Source organism: Grammomys surdaster, unplaced genomic scaffold (assembly GCF_004785775.1).
Source record: "Grammomys surdaster isolate TR1022 unplaced genomic scaffold, NIH_TR_1.0 185, whole genome shotgun sequence".
Classification (NCBI taxonomy): Eukaryota; Metazoa; Chordata; class Mammalia; order Rodentia; family Muridae; genus Grammomys; species Grammomys surdaster.
In genome coordinates, this window is record NW_021604630.1 from 1,691,036 (window position 1) to 1,718,871 (window position 27,836).

The 27,836-nt window shown below is 39.8% G+C and overlaps 2 protein-coding genes across 3 annotated transcripts in view; both read right to left on the minus strand.

Moving 5' to 3' along the window:
- LOC114621951 (A disintegrin and metallopeptidase domain 3-like) overlaps window positions 1-2,931 on the minus strand; it is a 53,587-nt gene extending 50,656 nt beyond the window's left edge. Inside the window, exons 1-3 of the mRNA XM_028768297.1 lie at window positions 2,762-2,931; window positions 2,301-2,383; window positions 291-346 (exon numbers count right to left, since the gene is read on the minus strand). Coding sequence (XP_028624130.1) covers window positions 291-346; window positions 2,301-2,383; window positions 2,762-2,819 — 197 coding nt within the window. The 5' untranslated portion in view covers window positions 2,820-2,931. The remainder of the gene's footprint in view (window positions 1-290; window positions 347-2,300; window positions 2,384-2,761) is intronic.
- A 1,473-nt stretch (window positions 2,932-4,404) lies between these two features.
- Window positions 4,405-27,836, minus strand: part of LOC114621943 (disintegrin and metalloproteinase domain-containing protein 5-like) — a 74,910-nt gene continuing 51,478 nt past the window's right edge. Inside the window, exons 19-21 of one of the 2 annotated variants that reach the window (XM_028768290.1) lie at window positions 21,892-22,051; window positions 20,034-20,087; window positions 4,405-4,477 (exon numbers count right to left, since the gene is read on the minus strand). In XM_028768290.1, the coding sequence (XP_028624123.1) occupies window positions 4,405-4,477; window positions 20,034-20,087; window positions 21,892-22,051 (287 nt within the window). Of the gene's footprint in view, window positions 4,478-9,921; window positions 9,996-20,033; window positions 20,088-21,891; window positions 22,052-27,836 lie in introns of those variants that run through there. The other variant, XM_028768291.1, reaches the window with a different exon arrangement.

Consider the following 27,836-nt stretch of genomic DNA (forward strand, 5'->3'; position numbering starts at 1 on the left):
GGGCTCCTGCTGGAGCAGAGAGGGGAGGGGCTCCTGCTGGAGCAGAGGGGGAGGCGCTGGGGCTGGAGCAGTGAGGGACTTGTACTCTGTGAAGGCAGATGTGCTTTAAGGCCTTTGGTAATCTTCATTTATCAGATATGTCTTAAGACATCATTAATGTAGATTATTAGGTTTAAAATCTCACAAGACAGATTTAAAATCTCAGTTCCACATGAATCTTAAAGAAGATGGAGCCTGCTGAGTAAATGGAGTGTTTGTCGTGTGGTGAGAGCGAGCACTTGCTGACTTACTGTTTTTCAAGTTGGAGTGTGTATGCTTTGTCCTCAATTCTGACCACATAAGTTACCTGCAACAAAGTGGAGGGGGGGAGGAGAGAGAGAGAGAGAGAGAGAGAGAGAGAGAGAGAGAGAGAGAGAGAGAGAGGGAGAGAGAGAGAGAGAGAGAGATTAGAAATGTTAACTACTTAAAAGTAACAAGCTGTGATTGATGCATATGCACATTTTATATGACCAGATATTAGAGTCTACATATCCCCAAACAGAAATGACCTCACAACAGTCTCTACTAGTTCTTGTGTTTCTTAACACATATGAGCCCTTTCCAATTCATTCGTTACTTTCCTCGATCCCACATTCCATCATCCTCATTTAATAAGTAAAATAACACACACATATACACACATACAAATATACACACACATATGCACACATACACACATATACACACATACATATACATACACACATACACATACACACATACACATACATATATACACATACATATATACATATACATACACACACACATACTCACACATACTCATATACACACACACACACCCTATACGCTATGATTTTCTCACCCAATACTGGCACTGTTTTTACTGCTACCTAGGAACCTGTTGCTCTCATTACTGAACCTAAAGGGAAATCAATCAAATATATATGTCTTCTGAAACCAAATAATCCTGGGATCATAAACACTGAAAAGGTATATGAAATATATCCATTCCACAAATAATAGCAGTCATTATTTGCAAGATCAATACAGACAATTAACTATACTGGGTATGTTTTATTCCTGTAAATCAAAAGATAAACAACTGGAAAGCAGATTTCTACAGCCCGAGAAAATAAAACAATCTGCAGATACGCTGTAATGAAACCTACAAGACAGGTGCAAATAAGGCACATGCATGGAACAAACTGGGTAGAATAAAAAATATATAGAAAATTTGTTTAAAGAAAATCAACTTAAAAACTTAAAGGACATTAAGGTGGGGGGTCTGCAAGAGAAGTACAAAAGGAATGGAGTTGGATATGATCAAGATATATACATGGAAGAAAATTTTCAAAGGCTAAATAAAAATATTGTTTATGCCAAGTTCATGGTTTGGAATGTGAAATATTATTGCCTTGTAGATTGAATATTATCTATCGTCAAATCCCATGAGGCTAGTTGTAAAACTAGGCAGGCTAACATCCATGTTATATATTGAATTAAAGTGTCTGTCTAAAAATAGCAAAAGCAGGGAGATTATAGGCAGATGATTTAGGGACAGCATGAGATGACTGAGCCGTGTGCCAACTTTGTAGGAAACAATTGTCTGACCTGGGAAGAACTGAAAACATTCTGAACCACTTTGCTGAAGTTGTTTAACTGCTTCCTGGTCCTTTGGAAATGGCTCTGAGAAAACTCGAGGTTATCTGCAGGTCAGAAGTTTTATACACCTATGATGTAATGCTATAGAAGTAGAAAGACAATATTGCCATACAGAGTCATTTAAAAATGTATGTGACTAAATATTCAGTTGGCTTAAAATGAATATCTCAGAACTTATGCAGATGGACATTGTATGCATCTCTTTGTGGTCTTTACAATGATTTCATAATTTTATGCTTTACTGTTTTGTTTTCCAAAGGATTTAAAACGTGCATTTATAGGCTTGGAGGGTTTTCTGGTACCAGTTTAAAAATCATGATACATGGTAAAATTTAGTGTAGTCTTGCGTGTAAGAATATATAATTAGTGGCCGTGTTTTCTCTGAGTCCAGCAAGCTGTGCATGACAGCGTGGAGACCAGAAGCTAAAGCGTTTGGGTCTTATGTAAAACAGTTGGGCAACGTTCATACAGCTCTTGGGAAGTCCAAGAAAACTGAGACATTTGCCCTGCCTCAGACCACTAAGTTAGGCATAAGCAGGATTTCACAAGGGCTATGTAAGAATTCGTTGATGTGGCCCAGAAGTCGAGTACAAATAAACACCCATCGTTTCCCAAAACTCTGGTTTCTTAATTACTTGTGTTTCTGCCTCCTTGGCATCCGTGATGTTAGTCTCGATTTTCTCTGGCACTGTGATCTGCAGGAGTGGTGTTTCTACATCTGTAGAGAGACACAGTGAGTACGCCTGCAAGCGCAGCAGAAGTACCATCTTGCCTATGCTCTCCTATAGTAAAGCAGAAAACACGTGGGACATACGGGCCTCTGGCTTTCTCCCTCCCTCCCCCTCTCCTCCCACTTTGCAGATGTTTCCTGATTGTGGAAAGTCAGAAAAGGAGGGTCAATGGTCTTTTGGGCTGAGTTCTCCCACCACCAGGAAGAGATGGGCCCCTGAACCCCTAGACCCTGGAACTGGGTGAGGTTCTGATGCCACCTTCACTAGCCTGTTCTGAACTTCCAGGAGTAAAGACTGTGGAGCCAGCATGGCAGATGGCTTGTTGACAGGTGGTCAGTCCCCTGCCCAGCAGTGACTTCACTTACCTTTGCCTGTGGCGATCAGTTGGCCTAGGTAGGAGAGGACTAGGAATAACGGCAGCATGGTGTGGCTGCTGGCTTTGCCACAGTGATGTCAGTTGGTGCAACGGCAGCAGCTCGTGGCCCCTGCGCCTGAGCTCTTGGGAAGCAGGAAAGCCAGAACCTGTTCCTGCAGGAACAGGAAGCCCCACGGTGTGGGTGCCACAGCAGCTCTGTAACCAGAGCCCAGAGGACTCAGCATTTTCCCTGCAGAAGTCAAAGGATGCCTGGAGCTACCTCACATTGAAGGTTGGACTCTGAAAGAGCGCTCAGCCCTCCTCTCCCATGAGCTCGGTCTCCAGCTACCTGGCAGCAGTTCTTTCTGTGCCTGCTACAGCCTGTATGCCTTTACATGCAATACGTAATATAAAGTGTATACCTTTCCCATTTTGTAAGAGAAGACAGAAGCTAGACAATAAAAAATTTTAACTTCTCATTAATGCTTCCTAAACATCTTAATCTTTTTGTCAAGAAATATCTGAAGTAGCTAATCATTAACAACATGAAAAATTAAACCTCTTTTGTTTACTGAAGAATTTGCTCTGGTTTGTGTTGTATAGTATATTTTAGTATTTCAATATTTCATAAGGCCAGGTGTTTTTCATATACTGAAAAAAAATCACCTAATAATTGACAACAAATTATAAAGGCTTTCACTTGTGTGACCACTAAAATGCATGACTTCCTAACTGGAACTTTAAGACATTTTTAAAATTTTAAATAGGTCACAAAAGCTATGATAGGTGTTAGTTAGTCGTGATTTTATTATATTCTATGGAGGTTAGTGTGTAGCCAAAATCAGAAACATGTGCTTATTGAGTGAAATTAGTATTGCTTTCACCTGATTAATATAGCTAGATTCAAATAATCCAAATTTAACTCCACCTTTGAACTTTTGAAGGCCAACAAGCAAAAGGCGTGGGTATTATGGACACTGAATGAGGTACAAACAGGAAGGCAGATGTAAAAGTTACCATACATAGAAATTATAAATGAATCAGTAGTAAGATATACAAAATTTTTGTGATTATATTAAGATAGCTTTTTGCCCCCTACATAACTCAAAAGAAAGGATGTTGTATTTGTGGTGAGGAATAACTGGATTAGTGAATGACTTCTTCCAAGGGTTTTACTAGTGCTACACTTGTACCTCAAGAAATAATCTGTTACCATCTGGACAAGAGAGAAGTCAAGAAGACCAGTCTATTTAGGAGAACTCAGCGTAAATCAAGTCACAGATGCCAACCACAGATGAGGAGAAAAGAAAATACTGAAAGATACTTTCATTTATCTTTGAAAATAAAAACTGCTGGAGGAAAAAAATTCTCTCACTTATCCTAAATCCCCTTAAAACTTTTTATATTTATTAAATATGCACTCAAGAAGTTTATGGCAGACCAAAGATAAAGAAATTCCATCCCTTTATAGTCATACAGATGTAATCGATTATAGGTAGTCATCATATTTATTAAAGGGCAAATCAAATTCCATGTTCCTTAGAGATAACCACAAAGGTGTACTGGGACCCAGATACCAAGACTACCTCGCTGAAAAGACAGGGCTTGTAAACTTGGTGATACTTTCCTCACTGGGCTGTTTTCCTCCAGCCCTTAGTGTTTCTTCACAGCAAAAACATTCAGAATCCTTTCTGGATTTGGTGTGATTGGTGGATCCGCAAGTGAGCTAAGGAGGGGTTAAAACAAAGGAGTGTGGGAGTTAAGCCATAACAGTCATTAAATGTCGTGAGGTATTAGAAAAATGAGTGGGCTCTTTAGAACATGAAGGAACACTTTTTAAAAAAGCAACTTGGAGAGTTTGAGTGAGATGGGCTAACAAATACATTTTTAAAAGTTTAATAGTGCAAACATAGCTAAGCAAAAATATGGCAAAATGTTCACTATGTATCAAAAATTATGACTCAATATGGCTGAATGCCACATTAACATCTTGCTATACTCTGTTTCCCATCTTAACTAAACTATGCGTTACTATGTAGTATATCCAATTGTTCTTCTTACCCTCTCTTCTAGATTTTTATTTTTTAAAAAAAAAATAACTACTTTGGAAGGAGTTGTGAAGTCCAAGTTGATTTTTCATAGTATTTAAAATATTTACAGATTTTCAGGGAGTTGTATAAAATTTTTATATGGATCTGGGGCTGCCGAGATGGCTCTGCAGTGAAGACCACTTATTGCCCTTCCAGACGGCCTGAGTTTTCCTTCCTAACACCCACATCACAGTCCACAACAACCTGTAACTCCAACAGAGGTACCAATGCCCTCTTTCGACCTCTGAGGGTTCTTGCACGTGCATGGTACATATTAACTCATAAAGGTGCACACACACACACATAAAAATAATAAATGCAAGTTTGGAAGCTTTTCTAGGAGAACCCATGTGTCCTTTTGTTTCATTTCTTTTTATAATAAAACATATGCTGGTGTGTGTGTGTATGTGAAATGATTTTATGCTATTGAATCATATATATATATGATTCAATATATATATACAGTTAATATATATATTCAATATATTCAATATATATATACAGTTTATATATATATATATTAACTGTAATCACATCGAGAAAAGTATACAATGAAAATAAAGCTTTTTGATAATTCACATTATAGATATACCCACACTTTCGCCTCCTTAAGCTTATCACTTAATTGCTTCCCCATACCTAGAATGTTTAATATGCTAAACATTCATCAACACAATCATACAGCAAGTCGGGTTCTGGTTTGGATGTATCTGCTAGGTATGAATTCCTCTACTTCTATTACTGTTTTCAATTTTTGATTCTCTTGTGTTAAAATGGAATACTGTGAGAACCAGTCTTCCCAGTTTGAGTAACCGTTTATCTGTTGCAAAATATTTTGGGTCATTTCCAGGTTTGGGCTGGTAAGTGCTTGAGTATTACAAATGCATGTGGGAATGAAAATGGTCCCCGTAAACCCATAGTGGCATTATTGGAGGTGTGGCCTTACTGGAGGTGTGGCCTTGTTGGTGTGGCCTTGTTGGAGGAAGTGTGCCACTGAGGGGTGGGGGATACCCTTTAAGGTTTCAGAAACTCAGGCCAGAAAGAGTGGCACACCATCTCTTCCTGCTGCCTGTGGATCCAGATGTAGAACTCTCAGCTATCTCTCCAGCTCCATGTCTGCCTGCGTGCCACCATGCTTCCTCCATGATAATGGACTAAAGCTCTGGCCTGTAAGCCAGTACCAATGAAATATTTTCCTTGATAAGAGTTGCCGTGGCCATGGTGTCTCTTCACAGCAATAAAGCCCTAACTAAGCATATGTTGCAATTTCTGTGCAAATATAATTTTGATTTGGGGGGGAGACAGGGGGTTAAATACTTAAAGTTTATTTACTGGTTCTGTAGATCTTTCAAAGTCTCACATTCAAAAATGAAGGAGAGAAGTGCTTGGTAGCTCCAGGAGAGCGCTGGAAGCTGATTAGGGAAAGACAAGGTTGAGGACAACCTCAAAATCTGCCCTTGAGGACAATTTCAGTAAAGGTAAGAAGCCTGATTGGATAGGGCTGTATAAACATTTATGCTGCAAGACATGCTGAAATTAACATGTACTGCACATAAACACATACAGGCAATCTTTACTCTTAGTATGACATGAGTAGAGGCCAGTAATAGAGCCATAGCAGTATGTATGAGATATCAATATGCAATATACATTTACATTGGTTTGGGTTGTATCCTTTCCATTTCTTTTGGGGCCACCGGCCCTTCCACGTTAGAAATTAAGCCAGAAATTGCAGAATTGCAGATAAACCTATACATGTACAGCAATTTGAATGTTTTATATCTATTTATCATCTGCATACTATACTCATGTGTATGAAGGTGTTCCTTAAATATGTTGGGCTGACTCTAAATAAGCCACCTGACTTATGCTCTGAAGTAATTTAGTATTGGTAGCATAGATAGAAATCATGATAAATAGATTAATCATATGCTTGAAGTTACCATATGTTCCTATACTTAAGTCTGGATACCAGAACTTTTTTTTGAAATGGATGAATGACTCCTTAGTACACGGATTATAAAACACAACCATAAACAACCTCTTGGGGCTTTCTTCTGAAATAATACAAAATCATTCAAGCATTCTAAGTAAAATAATGATGTTTATTTATACAGAGAGATGACATGTATACGGCTGAAGTTAGTGGGATATATATATATATATATACATATATGTATATATATGTATATATATATTTTTTCCCCTGGAGGCAGTGTATTCATTTAGGAGAATTCTGCGTGCTTCAGTCCAGCAGAGCCTATATTCTGTGAACTAGAGAATGGGAAGAAAAAAAAAAACCCTGAAGCTGTGAAGATACTAGAGACGAACTTCAGATGCCAGTCTGCATGGGTGTTTCTGGTTGTGTTAGGTGAATCATTTGGAAATTGATGATATTTAGATTGCTGAGCATCTGATGTCCATGGTGACAGGGACTGGGAGGTCTGATAAATTTAAGGTGTGTTAAAGCCGGGTGTCGCTAGGGAGATTGGCTCTGGGTAGTGAAAGGAGAGCTGCGAATGCTTGTTTGAGCTGAAAAGCAGAGGCTTATGATCGCGGAAAGAACATTAGAAAAAAACAAGGAAATGAGATGACCTAGGAGAAATGTATGGAAAGGAAAATCTGAAGTGAAACTGTGAACGATATCGTTGCTTTGGTACCTAATGTAAGAATACTTCACGGGAGGAAGGAAACTAAAGATTTAAGAACTAAACTAAGATTTAAGATTACTGAAGAGTTAAGGAATCACAGTGGTGGCTAAAATAAAATATAATTCCAGGGGGGAATACTAAGCAAAAGCGTCTTAGCTTCCAAAGAGTCAAGAAGAGATTCTTGAGGAGGAGGAAGTGTGTTACTGCCAGAACTGGTAAATGGAGAATGTAAGCTCTGGGGAGCAGTTCCACAGCAAAAGACTTCTTGGGTTTAAGCTAGGAGGAGGCAGGGTCATTTCCAAATGAAGTTCGGACCAGAAAACAACAGCAGCAGCAGGAGCAGCAGCAGCAGCAACAGCAACAACGACAACAATAATAAACTGGAAACGTTAGGAACAACAAAGCTTGACAAAAGTTTTGGGTCACAGAGAGCTAAGCCTGGAAGTACCTCAGGAGACATTGTTCATCAGGGCTTCACGGCTTAGGTTGGTATTTGCCTCAGTTAAGGTTTCTTCTATGGTTGTGGTGAAAGCACAACCATAATCATAATCTTAAGTTTTATGATCGAAATCGACTTGGGGAAGAAAGGGTTTATATTATTCACACTTCCAGGTAACAGACCATCACTGAGGGAAGTCAGGACACGAACTCAAACAGGAAATGCTACAGAAGCCATGGAGAATTGCTGCTTGCTGGCTTGCTTCCTGTAGCTTGCTTAGCACACTTTCTTGTGTGAAGACCTGGCCAGGAATGGCAGCACCCACAGTAGACTGTGCCCTCATACATCAACCGTCAATGAAGAAGGAAATCAGGAAGGAAGGAAGGAAGGAAGGAAGGAAGGAAGGAAGGAAGGAAGGAAGGAAGGAAGGAAGGAGAGAAAGAAAGGAAGGAACCACAGGCTTATCCATAGGCTAATTTAGTGGGAACATTTTCTCAACTGAGATTCCCTCTTCCAAAAGGACTTTATAGTTTGTGTCAAGTTGACAAATGAGCCAGCATGACACTATTATCTTCCTGAGTAATTGGATGGATGACACCCCTCAGAAGGCCATGTAGTTTGCTCAAACTGAGGCAGACACTAAAATACTAGGGATTTCATGTGGCTTCATCTTTCCTACCTTTGTTATTGGGCAGTGGTTTTCCTTGGAGGAAGATCCAAGCTGTGTGATTTCCTATCCTGTGAGCGTCCACAAGTTGTCCTCTGACCTCTACACATACTATGTGGCAAGTGCATGTACATATGTACACACAATAAATAAACATAATTTTTAAAATAAACAAACAAAATTAAACAGGGAGAAGTGGATATGCATTTGTAGTTCTCCGTAGAAAGAGGTTGATTGCAAGCCAATGGTTGATATTTGTAGAACTGGAAAGAGAGGAAATTCTGACACGAAAGCACAATCACCATTGTCTTGGGGCAGGGGAAGGGGCAAAGAGAAGATTACAATAAAATCATTAAGAATTGTTACATTGTGTTAGCTTTCCTTTAATTCAACAATTTAAGTCAGTTTGACTGGCTTGTGCAAGTTTGGAAACTTTCATGGTCCATTCCAATGGGCTGGTATGCGGTGCTCAAAACACATCAGTGCCAAGGGACTTGGTAAAGAGTAGAGTGGACCCACTCACCGTGGCCTCAATTATACCACATTTGATGGGTGGTAATAACATAAGACCTTGACAATGGAAGAGACCTATGCAGAAAAGTAACCCTGAGCTTTTTCCTTCCTAAGCTTAATGATAAATCTACTTTTAATGACTTTTTTTTAGTTTGTTTTTATCTGTATGGGCGGTTTGTCTGAATCCAATGTCTGTGCACCCTGCATGCCTGATACCCATTGAAGCTAGGAAAGAGCATCAGATTCTCTGGGACTGGAGTTCCAGACAGTTGTGAGCTGCCATGTGGGTGTTGGGAATTAAACCTGCTCATCTGGAAGAACAGCCAGTGTTCTTAGCTCCTGGGCCACCTCTCCAGCCCGTTTTGGACAGATAGCTTGGCACAGCTTACTTAGCATTTATGGAAAAAGAGAAGCACTAGCCGAACAGGTACTGGATTTGTTCTTCTGTGGATAAATGTCTGAGGTGGGAAGGTTAGAAGAAGACAGAGAAGAATCAGGCCACCCTAGGCAGTGAGAAAATGGGGGTAGGAGATCCTTGACCCTTGGGAAGTAAGGGAGCACTGGTGTCTCCTGACAGCTTCATGAGAATCGTCTTTGTCTGCTCAGTACAAGTTCACCATTTCTCCCAGACAAAGGTAGAAGCAGGTAAGGTAGAAATGGAACTGATGACACGGAGAAGACACCAGACATAAATGCACTTGTTTAGCCACAGCTGATTTATTAGTTCATGGTTTTGAGTCCTCACTCGTCTCCTCACAAGTGGGAGAGAAGCTGTGGGTTGGTTTGGTTCTGTATTTTCCTTCTTCTTGCTCAGAATGCCAGTTTCTCATAGTTAATCCAGATTATCTTCTTTTTGGGTACCAATACTTGATTAGTGAGGGGTGCTGCGGGAGAAGCCAGATCACAAACAGTGAGGCCGTGTTGCTCAGTTTCTTTTGCAACTAACCAGTTTCTAGCTCAAATGATTTTAAAGACACAGATCACTGAGGAGAGAAGATTAATAGCAGATTAATACTAGAAAACAAAACAATTACCTGGAACCTCAATAGCAAATGCACCCGACTGTGCATTACAGCGATTTCTAAAAACACCACATGTTAATTCACTCACAGGAGTTGAGTCAATAAGACAGTACCTTGGACTTTATATTCTCAGATTCAAGCAACTTTAATTAAAGTATAAAAAAACTGGAAATTCTATGTGGTTTTATTTTTTCGCATTAAATACTGCCACACACACACACACATATACACATGTAGACATCCATACACAGAATGGCTTTAATGTTCACAAGGACTCACATGCTAGGGTAGCAGCAATAATTTTTTCGCACACGTCTTTGGAATATCTTTTCTTTTCCACAGACTGCTTCCATCCAATGTTAATGCTACAATTTTACCTGGATTTGTTTAACGCTCATCTTTTAAAACTGTCTTTTCTAACTCCATTCCTAGCTTTTTCGTTGTCTTAACGGTATGCTTTAGTGGCTAAAATTCCTGGCTTGCACCCAAAAGGACCTGCATGATACTGATGAAGTGGATATTAGCCAAAAAGTACAGAATATCTAGGATACAACTCAGAGAATGTAAGGAGTTTAAAAAGCAGAAAGGCCCAAGTGAGGATGCTTCAATCCCACTTAGAAGGAAAGAAAATAATCATGGGATGCAGAGGGAGGGAGGGATTTGGATGGGAAAGGGGAGGGGAAAAGGGGAACAGGATCAGTCATGGGGTGGGTGGGGGAACAGGAGAGAATCCCAGAGGGCCAGGAGAATGAATGGAAATATTCAGCTTCGAGGGGTGAGAGTGGAGGGACCCTCTAGAAAGTACCAGAGACCAGGAGGTGAGAGACTCTCAGGACTCAATGGGAGTGACCTTAGCCAAAATGCCTAACAATGGGGAGAGGAAACTGAAGAGTCCACCTCCAGTAGATAGACAGGGCCTCAAGTAGAAGGATGGAGTTGCCAATCTTCAGTCAAAATTTCTGACCCTGAGTTGTTCCTGTCTAAAAGAGCTGCAGGGATAAAAAAAAAAAAAAAAAAAAAAAAGAGGAGAAGAGACTGAATGAAATGGTCCAGTGACTGGCCCAACTTGGGATCCATCTCATGGAGGGGCACCAAGGCCTGACACAATTACTAATGCTATGATGTGCTTACAGACAGGAGCCTAGCATGGCTGTCCTCTAATTGTGCCAAGCAGCAATTGACTGAGTCAGATGCAGATACTTACATCCAACCATTGGATTGAAGTCAGGGATCCCAAGGTTGAATTAAGGGTTTGATTGAAGAAGCTGAAGGGGAGGGCAAACCCATAGCTAGCCCTGCAGTCTCAACTCACCTGGACCCCATGGAGCACCCAGAAACTGAGACACCAACCAGGCAGTATACATGGGCTGATCCAAGGCCCCTAGCATGTATATAGCAGAGGACTGCCTGGTCTGGCCTCACTGAGAGAAAATGACTTGAGGCTCCAGGGAAGGGGATTTCTGGACAGAGGACAACCTCTCGGTGGCACAGGGGAGGAGGAATGGGATGAGAAACTGTGGGAGGGGGGACCAAGAAGAGGGGATGATGGCTAGAATATAAATAGATAAAATAATTTTTTGAGAAGAACTATAAAAAATTCCTGGTTTGCACAAAGCCACAGAATTTCTTTCATAATTAATACATTTTGCATTTGTCTTTTTACTTGTAACAAAGACATATCACTCATGTTTTATCTTCTTCCTTCTTGTGTTTATATGCAGAGTGCATCTGATGGAGATTTTGCAGCCTATGACTCTGAAGTTATGATCTGTGTGCATGTTTATGTGTGTTTGAAGTAATGCTAAAATTTTTCTATACAATTATCCTTCCAAAAACCATGTCCAAGCAATCACACCTTTTCTATGCTGCTGATGCTAAGATATCTTCCCTTTTTTTAATTAAATTATTTTATTTACATTCTAAATGTTGCCCTCCTCCCAGTCCTCCCTCCCCTAGTTCTTCACCCCATCCCCCATTCCTTCTGCTTCTGAAAAGGTGCCCCCCATCCAACCTCCTCACCTCACCCCCACCAGCATCCCCCTTCCCTGGGGCACCAAGTTTATACAAGATTAGGCACATTCTCTCCCACTGAGGCCAGACCAGGCAGTCCTCTGCTATATATGTGCTGGGGCCACGGACCAGACCATGGATGCTCTTTGGTTGGTGGCTTAGTCTCTGGGAGCTCTGAAGGGTCTGAGTTAGTTGATACTGTTGTTCTTCCTATGGGGTCGCCCTTCCCTTCATACCTCTTCAATCCTCCTCTAACTCTTCCATAGGGGTCCCCAATCTCAGTCCAGTGATTGGCTGTAAGTATCTGCATCTGTCTCAGTCAGCTGCTGGTAGAGCCTCTCAGAGGACAGCCATGCCAGGCATTTATCTGCAAGCACAACATGGTTTCAGCAATAGTGTCGGGTTTGGTGTCTGTACATGGGATGAATTCCAAGTTGGGGTAGTCTCAGGGTGGTCTTTCCTTCAGTCTCTGCTCCATGTTTGTCCTTGCATTTCCTTTAGACAGGAACAATTCTGATCAAAAATTTTGAAATGGATGGGTAGCCCCATACCTCAACTGGGGGCCCTGTCTATCTCCTGGAGGTGGTCTCTTCAAGTTCCATCTCTCCACTGTTGGGTATTTTGGCTAAGATCATCCCCATTGAGTCCTGGTAACCTCTCACATCCCAGGTCACTGGGACTTTCTAGAGGTTTCGCCCTGCCCCCACAGCCCCAATGCTACATATTTCCATTTATTCTCCTGGTCCTCTGGGCTTCTCTCATCTTCCTCCATACCTGATCCTGCCCCCTTCACCTCCCTCTCTCCTCTCCCACCAAGGTCCCTCTGCCTCCCATGATTATTTTGTTCCCCGTTCTAAGTGGGATTGAAGTATCCACATTTGGGTCTTTCTTTTTGTTAATCTTCATAAGATCTGTGAGTTGTATCCTGGATATTCTGTACTTTTTGACTAATGTCCACTTATCAGTGAGTACAAACCATGCATGTCCTGTTGAGTTTAGGTCACCTCTCTCAGGATGATATTTTCTAGTTCGTCCATTTGCCTGCAAAATTCATGATGCCCTCATCTTTAATAGCTGAACAATATTCCATTGTGAAAATGAACCACATTTTCTGTATCCATTCCTCTGTTTAAGGACATCTGGGCTCTTTCCAGCTTCTGGCTATTATAAATAAGGCTGCTATGAACGTAGTGGAACATGTGTCCTTGTGGTATGGTGGAACATCTTTGGGATATATGCCCAGGAGTGTTATAGCTGGGTCTTCAAGTAGAACTATTTCCAATTTTCTGAGGAACCACCAGATTGATTTCCAGAGTGGTTGTACAGGTTTGTAATCCCACCAACAATGGAGGAGTGTTTTTCTTTCTTCACATCCTCGATAGCATGTGCTGTCGCTTGAGTTTTGGATCTTAGTCATTCTAATTGGTGTTAAGGTGAAATCTGAAGGTCATTATGATTTGCATTTCCCTGATGACTAAGAATGTTGAATACTTCTTTAAGTGAGTCTCGGCTATTCAAGATTCCTCTCTTGAGAATGATCTATTAAGCTCTATACCCCATTTTTAAATTTAGTTATTTGGGGTTTTTTTTTTTTGGAGTCTAACTTCTTGAATTCTTTGTATATTTTAGATATTAGACCTCTATTGAATGTAGGATTAGTGAAGAATCAGTAGCCTTTCTTTATATAAGTAATAAATGGGCTGAGGTAGAAATTAGAAAAATATAGCCACAAGTAATATAAAATATCTTGGTGTAATTCTAACCAAGCAAGTAAAAGATCTATATGACAAGAACTTCAAGTCCCTAAAGAAAGAAATTGAAGGATACCTCAGAAGTTGGAAAGATCGCCCATGCTCATGGATTGGTAAAAATTAACATAGTAAAAATGGCCATCTTACCAAAGTAATCTACAGATTCAATGCAATCCCCATCAAAATCCCAACACAATTCTTCAAAGACATGGAAATATGAATTCTCAACTTCATACAGAAAAACAAAAAACCCAGGATAGCAAAAACAATTCTCAACAATGAAAGAACTTCTGGGGGAGTCACCATCCCTGACCTTAAGCTTCTCTACAGAACAATAGTGATAAAAACTGCATGGTATTGGTACAGAGACAGACAGGTCGATCAATGGAATAGAATTGAAGACCCAGAAATAAACCCACACACCTATGAATACTTGATCTTTGACAAAGAAGCCAAAACCATCCAGTGGAAAAAAGAAAGCATCAACAAATGGTGCTTGTCTAGCTGACAGTCAACATGTAGAAGAATGTAAATTGATCCATTTTTATCTCCCTATACAAAGTTCAAGTCCAAGTGGATCAAGGACTTCAACATAAAATCTAGATATAACATAAAACAGATACACTGAATCTAATAGAAGAGAAAGTAAGAAATAGCCTCAAACGCATTGGCATAGGGGAAAGAACAGAACACCAACAGCTCGGGCTTTAAGATCAACAATTGACAAATGGGACCTCATGAAACTGAAAAGATTCTGTAAAGCAAAGGACACTGTTAACAGGAACAAAATAGCAACCAACAGATAGGGAAAAGATCTTCACTAACCCTACATCTGATAGAGGGGTAATATACAAGATATCTTCTTCAGTATAAGTCAACTGAACACACAGGTCCATTGATCCATTGTCCCATTTGTGTTTGGATTTTGTTATTTTTTTTAATTGAAAAATTATACAATATATTCTGATCACAGTTTTCCCTCCCCCATCTAGTCCCTCCCCTTCCCAGCCATAAATACCATGGCTTCTTTCCCTCTTTAGGAACACAGCAGGGAAAAAAAAAGAGAGAATAAAAAACAGAATTAAAAGAAAAAGTACACATACCCCCCAAAAGAAATAAAGACACAAAATTGGAAACCATAGTATATAAACGAAAGACCAGTAAGATAAAAACAAAACCTTCTTTTTTTTTTTTCAGTACATGGTGATTAATATAGAGACCCACAGCTCATCAATAGTAAGAAAATAAAAGATCATAGGATTGTCCAGTTCTAAATAGGACATTGATATCATGATCCCTCTCCCCAATGTTCAGGGATGATTGCGGAAGAAGACACAAAAATATTTTAATAATGAGATACTGAGCATCTACTACAAAACAATATTTATCCAAAATGATGGCATAGTGCAGTCACTGCACACATTAGCCCACAGAGGCTGTGGCTGCACACCCAAGATCTATACAAGATCACACAGTCAAAATCTAGCACAGTTGATATAGGGGCTCATGAAGTGCCACCCCTAGCTGAGGAGCTACTGGAAACTAATGGCTGCCAGATGAAGAAGAGCCATGCTTTCTTCATGGATGCAACTCCTGAGAGGTTACTGATGTTCTAGTAAATGGCCCTGCACACGTTCTACATATAACTAGAATCTTTGGATTGAAAAGAAAAGCACATAAAATAGTGAGAAAAGTGGTAGGTAGATTTGGAACAAATTGGGGGGAGGGAGCTGTAAATTTTATTAAACACATTACATGCATGCATGAAATTCTCGAACAAAATGAAAAAGGAGAAAAGATAGCACCTTCAATACATAGTACTAGCCAAGCTGGATATCTATAACAAGCCGTCAAATCAACTCCTTTTCTCTCTCCTTGCCCAAGTAGAAAAACAAATTCAAGATGGAGTCATTGACGGGAACAACCACAACAGAACTATGTGTATTTATGGAATAAGCCAACAACCCACTAAGGGGACTTCAAGAAATAACATGTTTCTGTACAGCAGAAGAAATAATCTAGTCAAGATGGAATGGCAGAAAGTCTTTGCCAACTAAACACTGGAGAGAGGGGACTTCTTTCATAATTCACATTTTTTCTTAAAGTAATGAAAGTAAATACATTTTTCTGGTCCAAGGCTCTCTGACTGGCATGGTAACACATACCTATAATCCTACCACACACAAGGCCGAGATGGAATGATCACAAGTTCATGACCAGATTGGGCTACAAAATTACTATTTGACTGTAATAAGAGCCCTTGACAGGGAATCCCACATCTTAAGTTTAAATACAATGTACAGTGATGTTTATCATGAGGCTATATTGCCATGTGACTCAAATTTGTTAATTTTGAATGCTTGAGGCTTTATTTCCAGTGATTAGTAAATGCTCATTCGAAATGACATTCTAGATCTGGCTTCATTTCATCGATAAGAGCCTCCCTAACAGATGTGACACCTCTCACGACAGGTACATCTCTTATGATTACGGTCTTGAGCATCTTTTCATACGCCCACTGGCCATCTGCATGTACCTGTTGGTTGAAGATGTGTTGGAGGCTTCATTTTTTCCACTTGAGCCTTAAGTTATCAAGTTGGAAGCGTTCCTTGCTTTTGTTTGTTCTTGATGGCTGGTTGAGGCTTTAGTGAAAACTCGAAGTAATTAACTCGCTTTGTCATCAAGTAATCATCATCATTAGCAGAAACATTGTTTCAGTGTTGTGCTATTGAGTTTTCATCTATTTTTATTAATTAATAACTTATTCTGGTACTCGGTCTTCAAAGATAAGTTTTCATTGTCTTTCACATATATGAAAGACATTGAATATAAAAGACAATGAAAATTATCTTTAATATATATGAAATATACATGTAAATACATATTTCATATATATACATACACATACAAAGAGAGTGACAGAGAGACAGACAGAGAGAGAGGGAGACAGAGACAGAGAGAGAGAGGGAGGGAGACGGAGACAGAGAGACAGAGAGAGAGAGAGAGAGAGAGAGGGAGAGAGAGAGAGAGAGAGAGAGAGAGAGAGAGATTGAGATTTTAAATTTAGGGTTGTACCACCTACCCGTTTTGATTTTTTGCCTGCACTTTTAATTTTAAGAGGATGAACCTTGGCACAGGAATGCAAGAGCCAAGGAAAGAAGTAAACAGGACAGGCAAGCATGAGGACAAGATATGGCCCCAAGAGGATACTCAGTGATCCCTCCCCACACTGCAACTGGACCCCTGGACCTCAGTTCCCACTTTACATGATCTTTATGTCATGATGTTATGCATTCACCAGGGAGTAATGCATACATCAATTAGGTTAGGGTTCTTAAGATCCAAACACTCTATGAAAGCTCATATTATGGAAAGCAAGCCTTTAATACATAGAGAGATGGGGGGGCATTCTATGTTCATACTTTACATAATGTCCAAGGACAATTTTGAGTGAGAACTTTAGAGTAATAAATGCTTGCAATAACAAAGGAAGACTCCAAACAAAGCCCAAGATTATGTACCTCAGAAAAAGAAAAACCAAACGCACAGAGAATAGGAGAGAACAAACTGTTAAATATCACAGTAGAATGAATCAAACTCAACAATAACAACAGCAAAGCAAAGAATTGGTTCTTCTAAAAAGTAACGGAATGAACTCTTACCTAGACTAAGTAAGAATAAAGGACAGAAGACTCAAATTAAATCCCAAGTATAGGTGATACTCACAAAGTCAAGTCATGGAACCATCCCTAGGTTCCCCTTGACAGATAAGTGGATAAAGAATCTTGTGGTATAAACTGGACACTTGAGAGAGGAGGTGGTAGAACCGGGATTTGAGGTTGGGCCCCCACTGGCTAAGTGGCTAGTTTGAGGCTAGCCTGGAATACATGAAAACTTGACACTTAAGAAAGGAAAGAAGGCCAGCATCACTTCCGTGCCTGTATTAGTTTCTCTGCTGGTTGCAATGATAAGATAACATGATGAAAGCCACTCAGGGAGGAAGTCCTTGCTTAGCACACAGTTCTAGGTTACAGTCCATCACCAGGGGGAAGTCATGGCAGCAGTCACTAGTCACATTCATAACCGAAAACAGAGGGTGTGAGTGCCTGTTCCCTGTTCTCAGCTCCCTTTCTCCAATTTGAGGCAGTTCGGGATCTCCCGACAGGAAATGGTACCCCAACAGTGAGTGAGTCTTCCAGTCTCAACTAACATAATCAAGACAATCCTCCCCAGGAACGCCCGTGGGCCATCCTGATTGCACTGTGACTCCCTCTCCAGATGATTCTTGATTGTGTCAAGTTAACAGTTAAGACAATCATCATGATTAGACAAAAGAACCACAAAAAGCATATAAGGCAATGTCTCTAATGACAATTGGTGCAAAATTTCAATAGAACCAAAAGTGTTTGCTTGTACCTGTAAGCATCCTCTCAAGGGCTGGAATTAGAGGTATGTGCTGCCATAGCTGACAAAGATAGGTTAGACTGCAGCTCTCAGACTTTAAGTAGACATAAGATAACTGACTGGTTGGTCGCACTATTGCATCAAGAGGCTGGAGACAGACATGTTTGGGGAAGGAAATATAGCTCATCTAAATATTTTAATTCACTGACTTTAACTTCTTCTAAAGCCCAGGAAATAAAAAAAAATGATGCCATTTTACATTAATAATTGATTTGAGTCATGTTTATTTGTATAAATTTTATGAACTTTTCAAAGAGTCATCTTTGTCTTTGTGACTCCAGTTATTTTTCTTGTATTGATTTGTTTCTACTCTTCTTCTCATCCACTGTCTTTGAATACAGTTAGATTGTCTTTTTCTATGTTATATGGTTTTAATAAATACACATATTTTATTAAGCAATTTCCTCTAAATTAAACATTCTTCTTAGAGTCAAGTTTTATATGACAACAGGAAGTTGTAAAAAATAAGATTTAAGAATCAGGAAGTAAAGCAATTTACAAGTCTCAGGAAGTCCCTAAAACTTACCTGACACAAAGACTTTTCCCTCCCTAAGGTTATGTAAACAGTAAAGATTGCTGAAGAGAAAGAATACCTAACTCGAGGAACTGCCTGTACATCATGTATATATAGAGAGCGAGGGTTCCAGCTTTCATTAGTTATCCCCAGTGTTGGACTAAGCTTTTGGTGATACAAGTAGCTAGTTGTCAGTAAGTCATTTTTTTTTTAATCCTGTGACTAAACTTTTTGTCAATTCTCCTGCAAGTCACCTCAATAAAGTCACCATTTCACCAAGCTGGGCTTTCATTACTTTGTCTGTCTTGGTTCCTTATATAGATGGGATGAGCCCATGTCTATTCATGTCTCTCCCCCGCCCCCCCAAAAAAGTGCCACAAAATATAGATCTCCTTAGAATTCAAATAAAGACATTCCTAGTTCTTCTGGTTTTTGTAAAATAGACTTTTAACAACAGAATGACAGTGATAGGTGCCAGTAAAAAATAATACATTTCTTAAATTTTTCTCAGCTCAGTAACTGATCTCAAGATTTACTAAATATACCACCGTACTATGTAACTTCATGCTACAAGGATGAAGGACTTAAAAGAATCATAGAGCTTTGCATCAAATAGTCTTCCTTCTCATTTTCTACCCCTTGTTTTGTAAGGGGATAATTTTTTTATAGCTAACAGTAAAGGAATGCCTAATTCATAAAACTGATTTATTTTTCCATATCCGGTCTCTAACTCTACTTTTCTAGATAGATTAAAGAACAAAACCAATAACAGCTCCAAGGTCACTCTCACTAACTCTCATTTCTTTGAGACAATCTCATGACTATATGTGTATAGGGCATCCTTATCAAAGAACTTTTTATATGACAGTAAAATGTCATCCAAATATACATTTTCCTTCCCTCTGCTAATAAACTCTTCTCTGAACCCACAGGAAGTTGGTAGTATCATAAATGCTAGCATAGTTCAACCATCATTCTTCTGGACAGATGAATAGGACAGGCCAGGATATCATGCAACTATGTTGCTTACTATTATGAGACAATCTATGATGACAACAGTAGAGGCTCTCCGAAAGAAATGTGTAGGCTATAAACTAGCCATTTTCAGCAGTCCTAAAACCTAATCATGACAAGGGATTAATTGTATTGCCCCAGACTTACCTTCCTCCACTGGTGGTCACCTTGGGGTTACTCACACTGTCTTCTGTTACAGAGCTACAAGATTGACAAACTTCTTTTTAAACAGGAAAAAATAAATCTCAAACATTAAATACAAAGACCATTGTCCAAGGAAACAACATGATTTGTATGCATAAAATGGCATTTTCCAATGTGAACAGGTGCCGTCTGTGCTTTAGAACAGACATTTCACTGATACTCGAATTTTGAACTAGTTCAAGTATTTATGCTGTTAACCCATACCTATATAGGGAGCCCAATCCATGATACCCCAAGTATTAATTTGAATTAAGCCAAAAATATTAGCAATGTTCAAAAAAAATCAAGTTAATCAAAACATACTAGCCCATAAACACATCAAGTTTTGATTTTTTGTTGTTTTGGTTTTGTGAATCTGCCAAATAAGTTTGAATTTCAGATAGTCTCTGACAATCATATAATATATGTTAAATAATTTTGAGAACGTCAGTCATATGGATATATTTAAACAATACTCTAGATTTAAATTTTTGCATTAAATTACTTTTCATCTAGATGCAAATGATGTTTATGTGGGTAAATGTGTGTTTCAACCAACTCACAAGTGATACTGCACAACAAATGACAAGCATTTCTGGCATTTTTGTGAAAGATTGTGTCTGTGTGTGTGTGTGTGTGTGTGTACACCTGTTCATGTATGTGTACATGTGTGTGGCAATGTCTCTTTTAATCACTCCACAACTTTTTCAGAGTTTTTGGGGGACACAGTGTCTCTCTGATTCTGGGGCTCATTTTTTCAGCTAGACGGCCTCGACAGCACCCTAGAGATCTCCCTGTCTCTGCCTCCCAGCAGAGTGTTGAGGTTACAATCACATGCCACCACACTAAGGTTTTTATATGGGAGCTAAGCATACAAACTCAGGACTGCATGGTAGCATGGTAAGCACTTGTCTTAGTGAACCATCCCCCCAGCCCAGTGGCAGGCATTTCTATTTCTAACTATTATTTAATAATTATTTTTACTCTGTGTATGAAATAAATGTATAGTTCTAGAAAAATAATCTGCTATTTTTCTCTTTATATTTTTAAATATGCTTTTCTCTTATCATGAAAAAAAATGCTCCTTTTGAATCTTCCTGTAAATTCTGAAAAGTAAAGCCAGACAAAATATTATGGCAAAATACTATGAAATAAACATTGGAGGTCCACATATTGTTAGCTATCTCTGTACCTGGTTTCAGATAATAGGGTGATTGTACTTATTAAATATATGTTCCTAGAGATTTGGGAAACACTGGAAAACCTTCTTCATTTCATACTTATAGAGTTACCAAAAATCACAAGTATACAGAGGTTGTGTCAGTTGATCAAGGTATCACAGTTTTGCCTGCAAAACTTGTAACATAAAACCAAGTTTTCTAAAGCTAAGTGTCATCATGCTGTCTCTTGTCTGTCAATTTGACGCTATCAAGAATTCACCCAATTACTCTGTGAAGAAGTAGCAAAAATATTTAGGATAATAAATTTAGACTGTGGCTTTTCTTTTTGTTTTGAAATTATAGTTATTCAAGATGTAAGCCTAACAACGGGACAGTATGGCTAATTGACAGCACCAGTGAACTAAGAGTCTAAACTTGCCTCCAAGATGCCTGAGGCAGCGATGTCTTTCTCTGGGATGCCAGTGAGAAAGTGAGTGGGTGTTAGGGATGGAAATACGTATGGAAATCAACCTGCTTTGCAATGTGTATCTGTGCCTCTCTTTGCATTGCCTTTTCTGTAATCTTATTTTTAATGAAGACCAATCACTTTCTAGACTCATTGATACAATAATAGTAAATATATGTGCATATCTAGTAGGTACCTGTTGCTTTCGCTTCTTTCTCTGCGGCACAGACGACTCAGTTTACTTTGCCTTATGACTACAGCTGAAACGACCATAACTAAGGGGATAGATATATAAAGAACAAGCTGAAGTCGTTGCTTGGGGAGACTACCATGAGTTTGCTGATTACTGGTTTTACCTAGAAGGGAAAAACATCACTTTTAAATTGTGTCTTGAGAGTTCATTAACCAAATGGAAATGTAGAAAATATATCATTACCAGAATTGTTCCCCAACACTAAACACCTCATTTATATATACTATGATATAAAGAGAAAAAAAAACCCTTAAAATTAGACCAACCTATATTACTGAAGTGTTAGTTCTTTTTTAAATTTCTTTTTCCCTTTTGAGAGTATAGTTGCATCATCTCCTTTTCCCTTTCCATCCTTCACACCCTCCCATGTCCTCCTTGCTTTCTTTCAAATTCATGCCGCCTTTTTTTTTTAAAGAATTATTTATTTTATGTATATGAGCGCACTGTAGCTCATCTTCAGATTGTAGCTGTCTTCAGCCACACAAGAAGAGGGCATCAGATCCCATTACAGATGGTTGTGAGCCACCATGTGGTTGCTGGGAATTGAACTCAGGACCTCTGGAAGAGCAGTCTGTGCTCTTAACCGCTGAGCCATCTCTCCAGCCCATGCTCTCTTTTTTTATCACTAGCTGTGTGTGTGTGTGTGTCTACACGTGTGTGTCTATGTATAAAATATGTATATACAATGTATTAATTAATACACAACATGACAATTACAAAGATTTATTTAATTCCTTTCTAGTTTATCAGCAAACCCTGCAGATCTAAGGGTCTATGCAGATGATTTAGTACTGTGAACCAGTTTCAAGTATATCAAGAATGATAAACCAGTCTTTCTATCTTCACACATAACTGTTCCTTCTGCTTGTTCTAAGAAGCCTGACAAGCACAGGTTAGGTACTTGGAAGAGTGTTATCATCCCAACGGATACTTGCGAGTGTGGACACAGCATTGGAGCAAAGGCTGGAGTGGCAGTGAGAGGCAGGCTAGCAAATACATCAACTGCCACGAAAGGGATGCTGGTGGGATTGCATTTTAAACTTATTTGAATGAGGATGGGGGTGGCGTGGAGGGAATTGTGAGGAAATCTGCACCTCCTTAGAAACCACATAAAGAATCAAGGATAGCACACTGGCCACTCACTGACATTAACGTCGAGTCTACTGCTGTCTTAGAAACAAGGAGCATGCTAGCCTTCAGTGAAACACTGTTGCTGGCACAAGGTGGCAAACTCTTAGTTAAACTGTGCTTTAATGGCTTGTAAAGGATGGAACTCTCTGAGCACTGCAAATGAATATTTACCAGAGGAGATTCTAAACGAAAATGGTGAAAGTTGTGGTATAGACAGACCCTCCAGATTGCTTATAGCAAAATCCAAGAGTCAAAGGGCAGATAAAAGAATAATATTCAAAGAAAAATTAAATTCAAAGAAGAAATACTCAACCTGCTCATATTTGAAAAGGGAAGTAGAAGCATGCCCTATTTAAAAAAAAAAACCCTGGGGGGGGGGGGGGGGGCAGGGAAGTATACATATGTATGATGTATATACATGGATTTAATCAGCCATCTCTGAAGAAACCAGGAATGTGGGATTAGACCAGAGGAGACAGAATTATGCCAGCAGAGACACTGTCAATTTGGGCCAAAGCAAACAAACAATAAGGGACAGGAAAGCCATCAGCAACAAGAATGCCATATCCTATAAAAGAATTATCTGGGAAGCATTTCCATGATCACTAGAAATGATCATTCTATGATCGTTAGGGGCTACTAGCATTACTCCCACTTAAGGCACTAAGACAGTTCCTGCTCAGCCTGGGAAGAAGGAGACCTATCTTTAATTTTTTTGTGAATATGACAGACCCAGGCCAAGGACGCTCCTACAGCCAAAAAAGAACGGGGCCTTTGTGTACCTTTGTGAGTGACCCTACTTGTTAGTATTCTGTCTAAACTCCACCTCCACAGTTACTTGGCAGCAGCCAGGTATGCTCCTCCCCATAGTTACCTGGCAACAGCTGGGTAGACATGCCCACTATAAAAGGGGCTGCATGCCCCCTCCTCTCTCTCTTGCTCCCTTGATCCCTCTGCCTGCAGGTTCTCTGTCCCCTCCCCCCTCCCCCTTCCCTTCCCCTTCTCTCCACATGGTCATGGCCGGCCTCCACTTCTCTCTTCTCTCTGCTGTTCCTCCTGTTTCTCTCCCCACCTTTGCCCTCCGCCCTAAATACTTCTCCCCTTTCGTAGAACTGTTTGGTCTGGCGTTATCTGTCTAAGCTATGCTCGAAAATCTAACACCACTGTTCCAGTGAACATGAGGACAGACTATCAAGACAACTAGTCCTTTTCAGGTTTGAGCTCCAGCAGAAGTTGGTTTACTAGGTTCAGGCTTGCTCCGAGCCCAACCCTTCCCCTCTTATCACGCTACCCCACTTTCAAAGTTTAATCCCACCCCTAGTTCATCACTGCAGTTAAGGACTTGGCTTTGGTTTCACAGGGTGACAGTGTTACTGGTTCACTGGTCCCACAGAGTGAGCTGGGGTAAAACAAAATCTTGGGTTTGTCCTTGGGATCTTGAGAAGAGAGATGTCTAACATATTGGAATTTACTTCTTGTTATTGCTATGGCTTGCTGTAAAATGATAGGATGTAAACATAAAAACATCCTTAGTAGACCATTTGGCAGAGCATGGTGGCACACGCCTTTTAATCCCAGCACTCGGGAGACAGGCAGGCAGATCTCTGGGAGTATGAGGACAGCTTGGTCTACAGAGTGAGTTTCAGGACAGTCAGGGCTACACGGAGAAACCCTGTCTCAAGAAAAAACAAACAACAAAAAGATCTGTGCATCTAAACTTTCAATAGCCGTGCTTGGAGGCCTACACTGATGTGGTCAGAGGGACTCAAAGGGAGAACATTTCCTCCATATATATCAGATATAAAACAAGACAGCACTGCAGTGTCAATCTGCAGTTGAGGAGAACAAGACTGTCTTCTTAAATGCTATGGCTAAATCTAAACAAACAAACAAGAACGCCTGTGAAACATTCTATTTGAAATAAGTGCCGCTCAACAGCTGTGATGTATCTATCTGTCTCCTCAGCACCCGGATTAAAGGAGGCTACCAGATGCTCTTCAACAAATTCGCCATCTTGGGGTTAATTTTTCAGGATACCGACATGGTGTCCATTGAACATCACTGAGAAATCGTATTTAAAAGATCCAGTGGAGTTCTATCTCTTTTTTAGATTGTCAATTAGACGCTGCTCTGTTGCGTGCGGGTTTCATCTTTTACTGTTTACTGTGATGCAAAGTGCTGGCCTCCAAAATTTAGAGTTTGAATGTAGCCTGAGAGGCCCTGCACCCACTTAATTTCGATTGGTAAATAAAGATGCCAGCAGCCAATAGCTGGGGAGATAAGACATGGGCGGGGTTTAGGTTTCCCGGGAGACCATGAGGAAGGAAAAAAAAAAAAGGACCCTCTGTGGAAGAGGAAGAATGTGTAGGAGGGAAGGAGAGCAGCAATGGAATAGCTGAGCCATAAAAACATGGCCATGTGGGCTGCCAATCAGAATTAAGAGCAGCCCAAACAGAACGCAGAAATTAGTAAGTAGTAACTCAGAGTTATCAGTAGGAAAATGGGTTCTAACAGCATGGAGGGTAGGCAGTTGCCCAGCTATTATGCTACTTAAGGTATATTAAAATATAAAGGCTGTGGGGGGGGGGGTGCGCGCGTGTGCGTGTGCGTGTGCGTGTGCGTGTGCGTGTGTGTGTGTGTGTGTGTGTGTGTGTGTGTTTCATCTGGGAACATGAATGGTCTAAGGCAGGGAAGAACCCCACACCAGGATTTTTTTTTTAATATATTTTTACTATACTGCTTTTTTATTGTGACAACGACAAAGGGACTCTAGGCTTCACTTAGATGTCGCCCATGGTGACCACTCCCAATGGACATTCTATCTGGTAGGTGGTCAGGGGCGTCTACTGCTGGGATGGTACTCTACCTACTTAAACTGACCCCTCTTACAGGGCTTCTGGGCACTCCATCTTTAAAGAGGAGTCTGGTGGGACAAACAGCCAACGGCACAGCGACACTTCACTCTATTAAGCCAAGACTGCCAATCTAGATACAGAGAAGACAGATTCTCTAACCTTACCCCTCTGGATGGTTCTAGAGCACAGTCTAGCCAGCTGCACAATTAATTACACTTCACTTTACTGACAAAGATTTATGCTAATTATATAGTTAATAATTTTCCTCATTAACTTTGCCTCTCAAGGAGACCCAGTGGCTGACTTCTGAACTTACACTGGCTAGGAAAAACTACGCATCTGGTTCTTAAGGCAGAGTGACGGCCTCCCGCTGGATGCACATCTTGTAGTAGACAGACATCACTGGCAAAGAATTCATCGATCTTGCTAATGTCTGTGACAAAATCCTGACATGGATGCAATGCTTTTCTTGTCTATCCTCTTCTTCCAATAAGTGTAGAATTCCACCAATTATTTTCTTAACTCCACTCTCAGTGGAATTACCATAGTATTAATGGTCTCCCCTTTTGCCTGTGATGGCTGCTCGGAGGATGCGTGCTGTCATCAAATGGCTGCCTTATGTTCCAGATCGGTGCCATGTGTGAAGTTTTAGAGTGGCTCCAGAGACTAACTCCTCTTCTGATGTGCTCCTACTGCTGCCCTTTCTACATCATCCCCCTTTTCCAGCCTGGAATCAGTTATAACAGTTTGTAAACCTTTATTTGCAGTCTTCAGATACAAGGCTTACAGGAACAGAGCTGGATCTTATCCAGAAGCCTCCTATCTGAACACTAGCTCTTATGGTACCAAGGGAGCAATGCAAACTTCCAAAGGAAAAGCAGCAATCAATAGTTCATAAGCTATAAAGCTTATGAACCACAATAATGACCAAAATAACAAAATATTGCTAAAGGTACAATAATGGAAATAATCTACAGCTATCTAATTAAATATAAGGCCTGCTTTGTACAAGAAGATTCATGCCTAGGATTGTAAACCTACCCAACCATCCGAAGCTGGTAAGGCTCTGGAACCTAAATAGAGCTTCCCCAAATCAGTATAATCTCTAGCTGTTTCCTTAATAATTATCTTTATGTTCAAAGATGAGGGAAGCTCTCGATATACTAATCGAGGAAGCTTCTCTTGGAGGTTGAAGACTATTACAAAAACCACAATTGGTCGAAATGCAGAAAACAAACAACTGTGTGGTATATAACCCCATCTGATAAGTTATATAACATGTACTATTAATTAGTTCTATTATTTTGTTTAAATGACTACATTTATTTTATTCAAAATTACTCAATATAGAATAATATATAAGTCAAAAACATCTATTTTCACATATACTATGAAATAAAATGTATATATACATATGTGTGCGTGTACATTTATGTAATGTATAATATATATAATATGTATAATATATTATGGCTATATGTCATATCTTATATGATCATACTTTTATCTTAGCCTAGCATATCATTTGATATGGTTGTATATCCTCTTGTAACATCCATAAAGAAGTCCATCCAAGACTTCCACAAATCCTTGTAAAGCCTCAAAAAGAAGGAGGTCAAGGCTTCCATAAATGCCCTGTCATTTTGAGTGAGCTGGATACCAGATCTAGCTAAGGAAGCCTTACTTTTCCAAGCCTCGCCTATGTTTGTTTCATCTCAAGATACTATTCAGGCATAGTGGAAAGAAGATATCAAATAAGAAATTTCCAAATATTACCTTTAAAGCAGGAGAAAGACACTCAACTTTTAATTGGAAGAAAAGGCAATCTGGAAGATTGCAAAAGAAAGAGAAAGGGAGAGAGGGAGGGAGGCAGGGAGGGAGAGAGGGGGAGAAAGAGAGAGA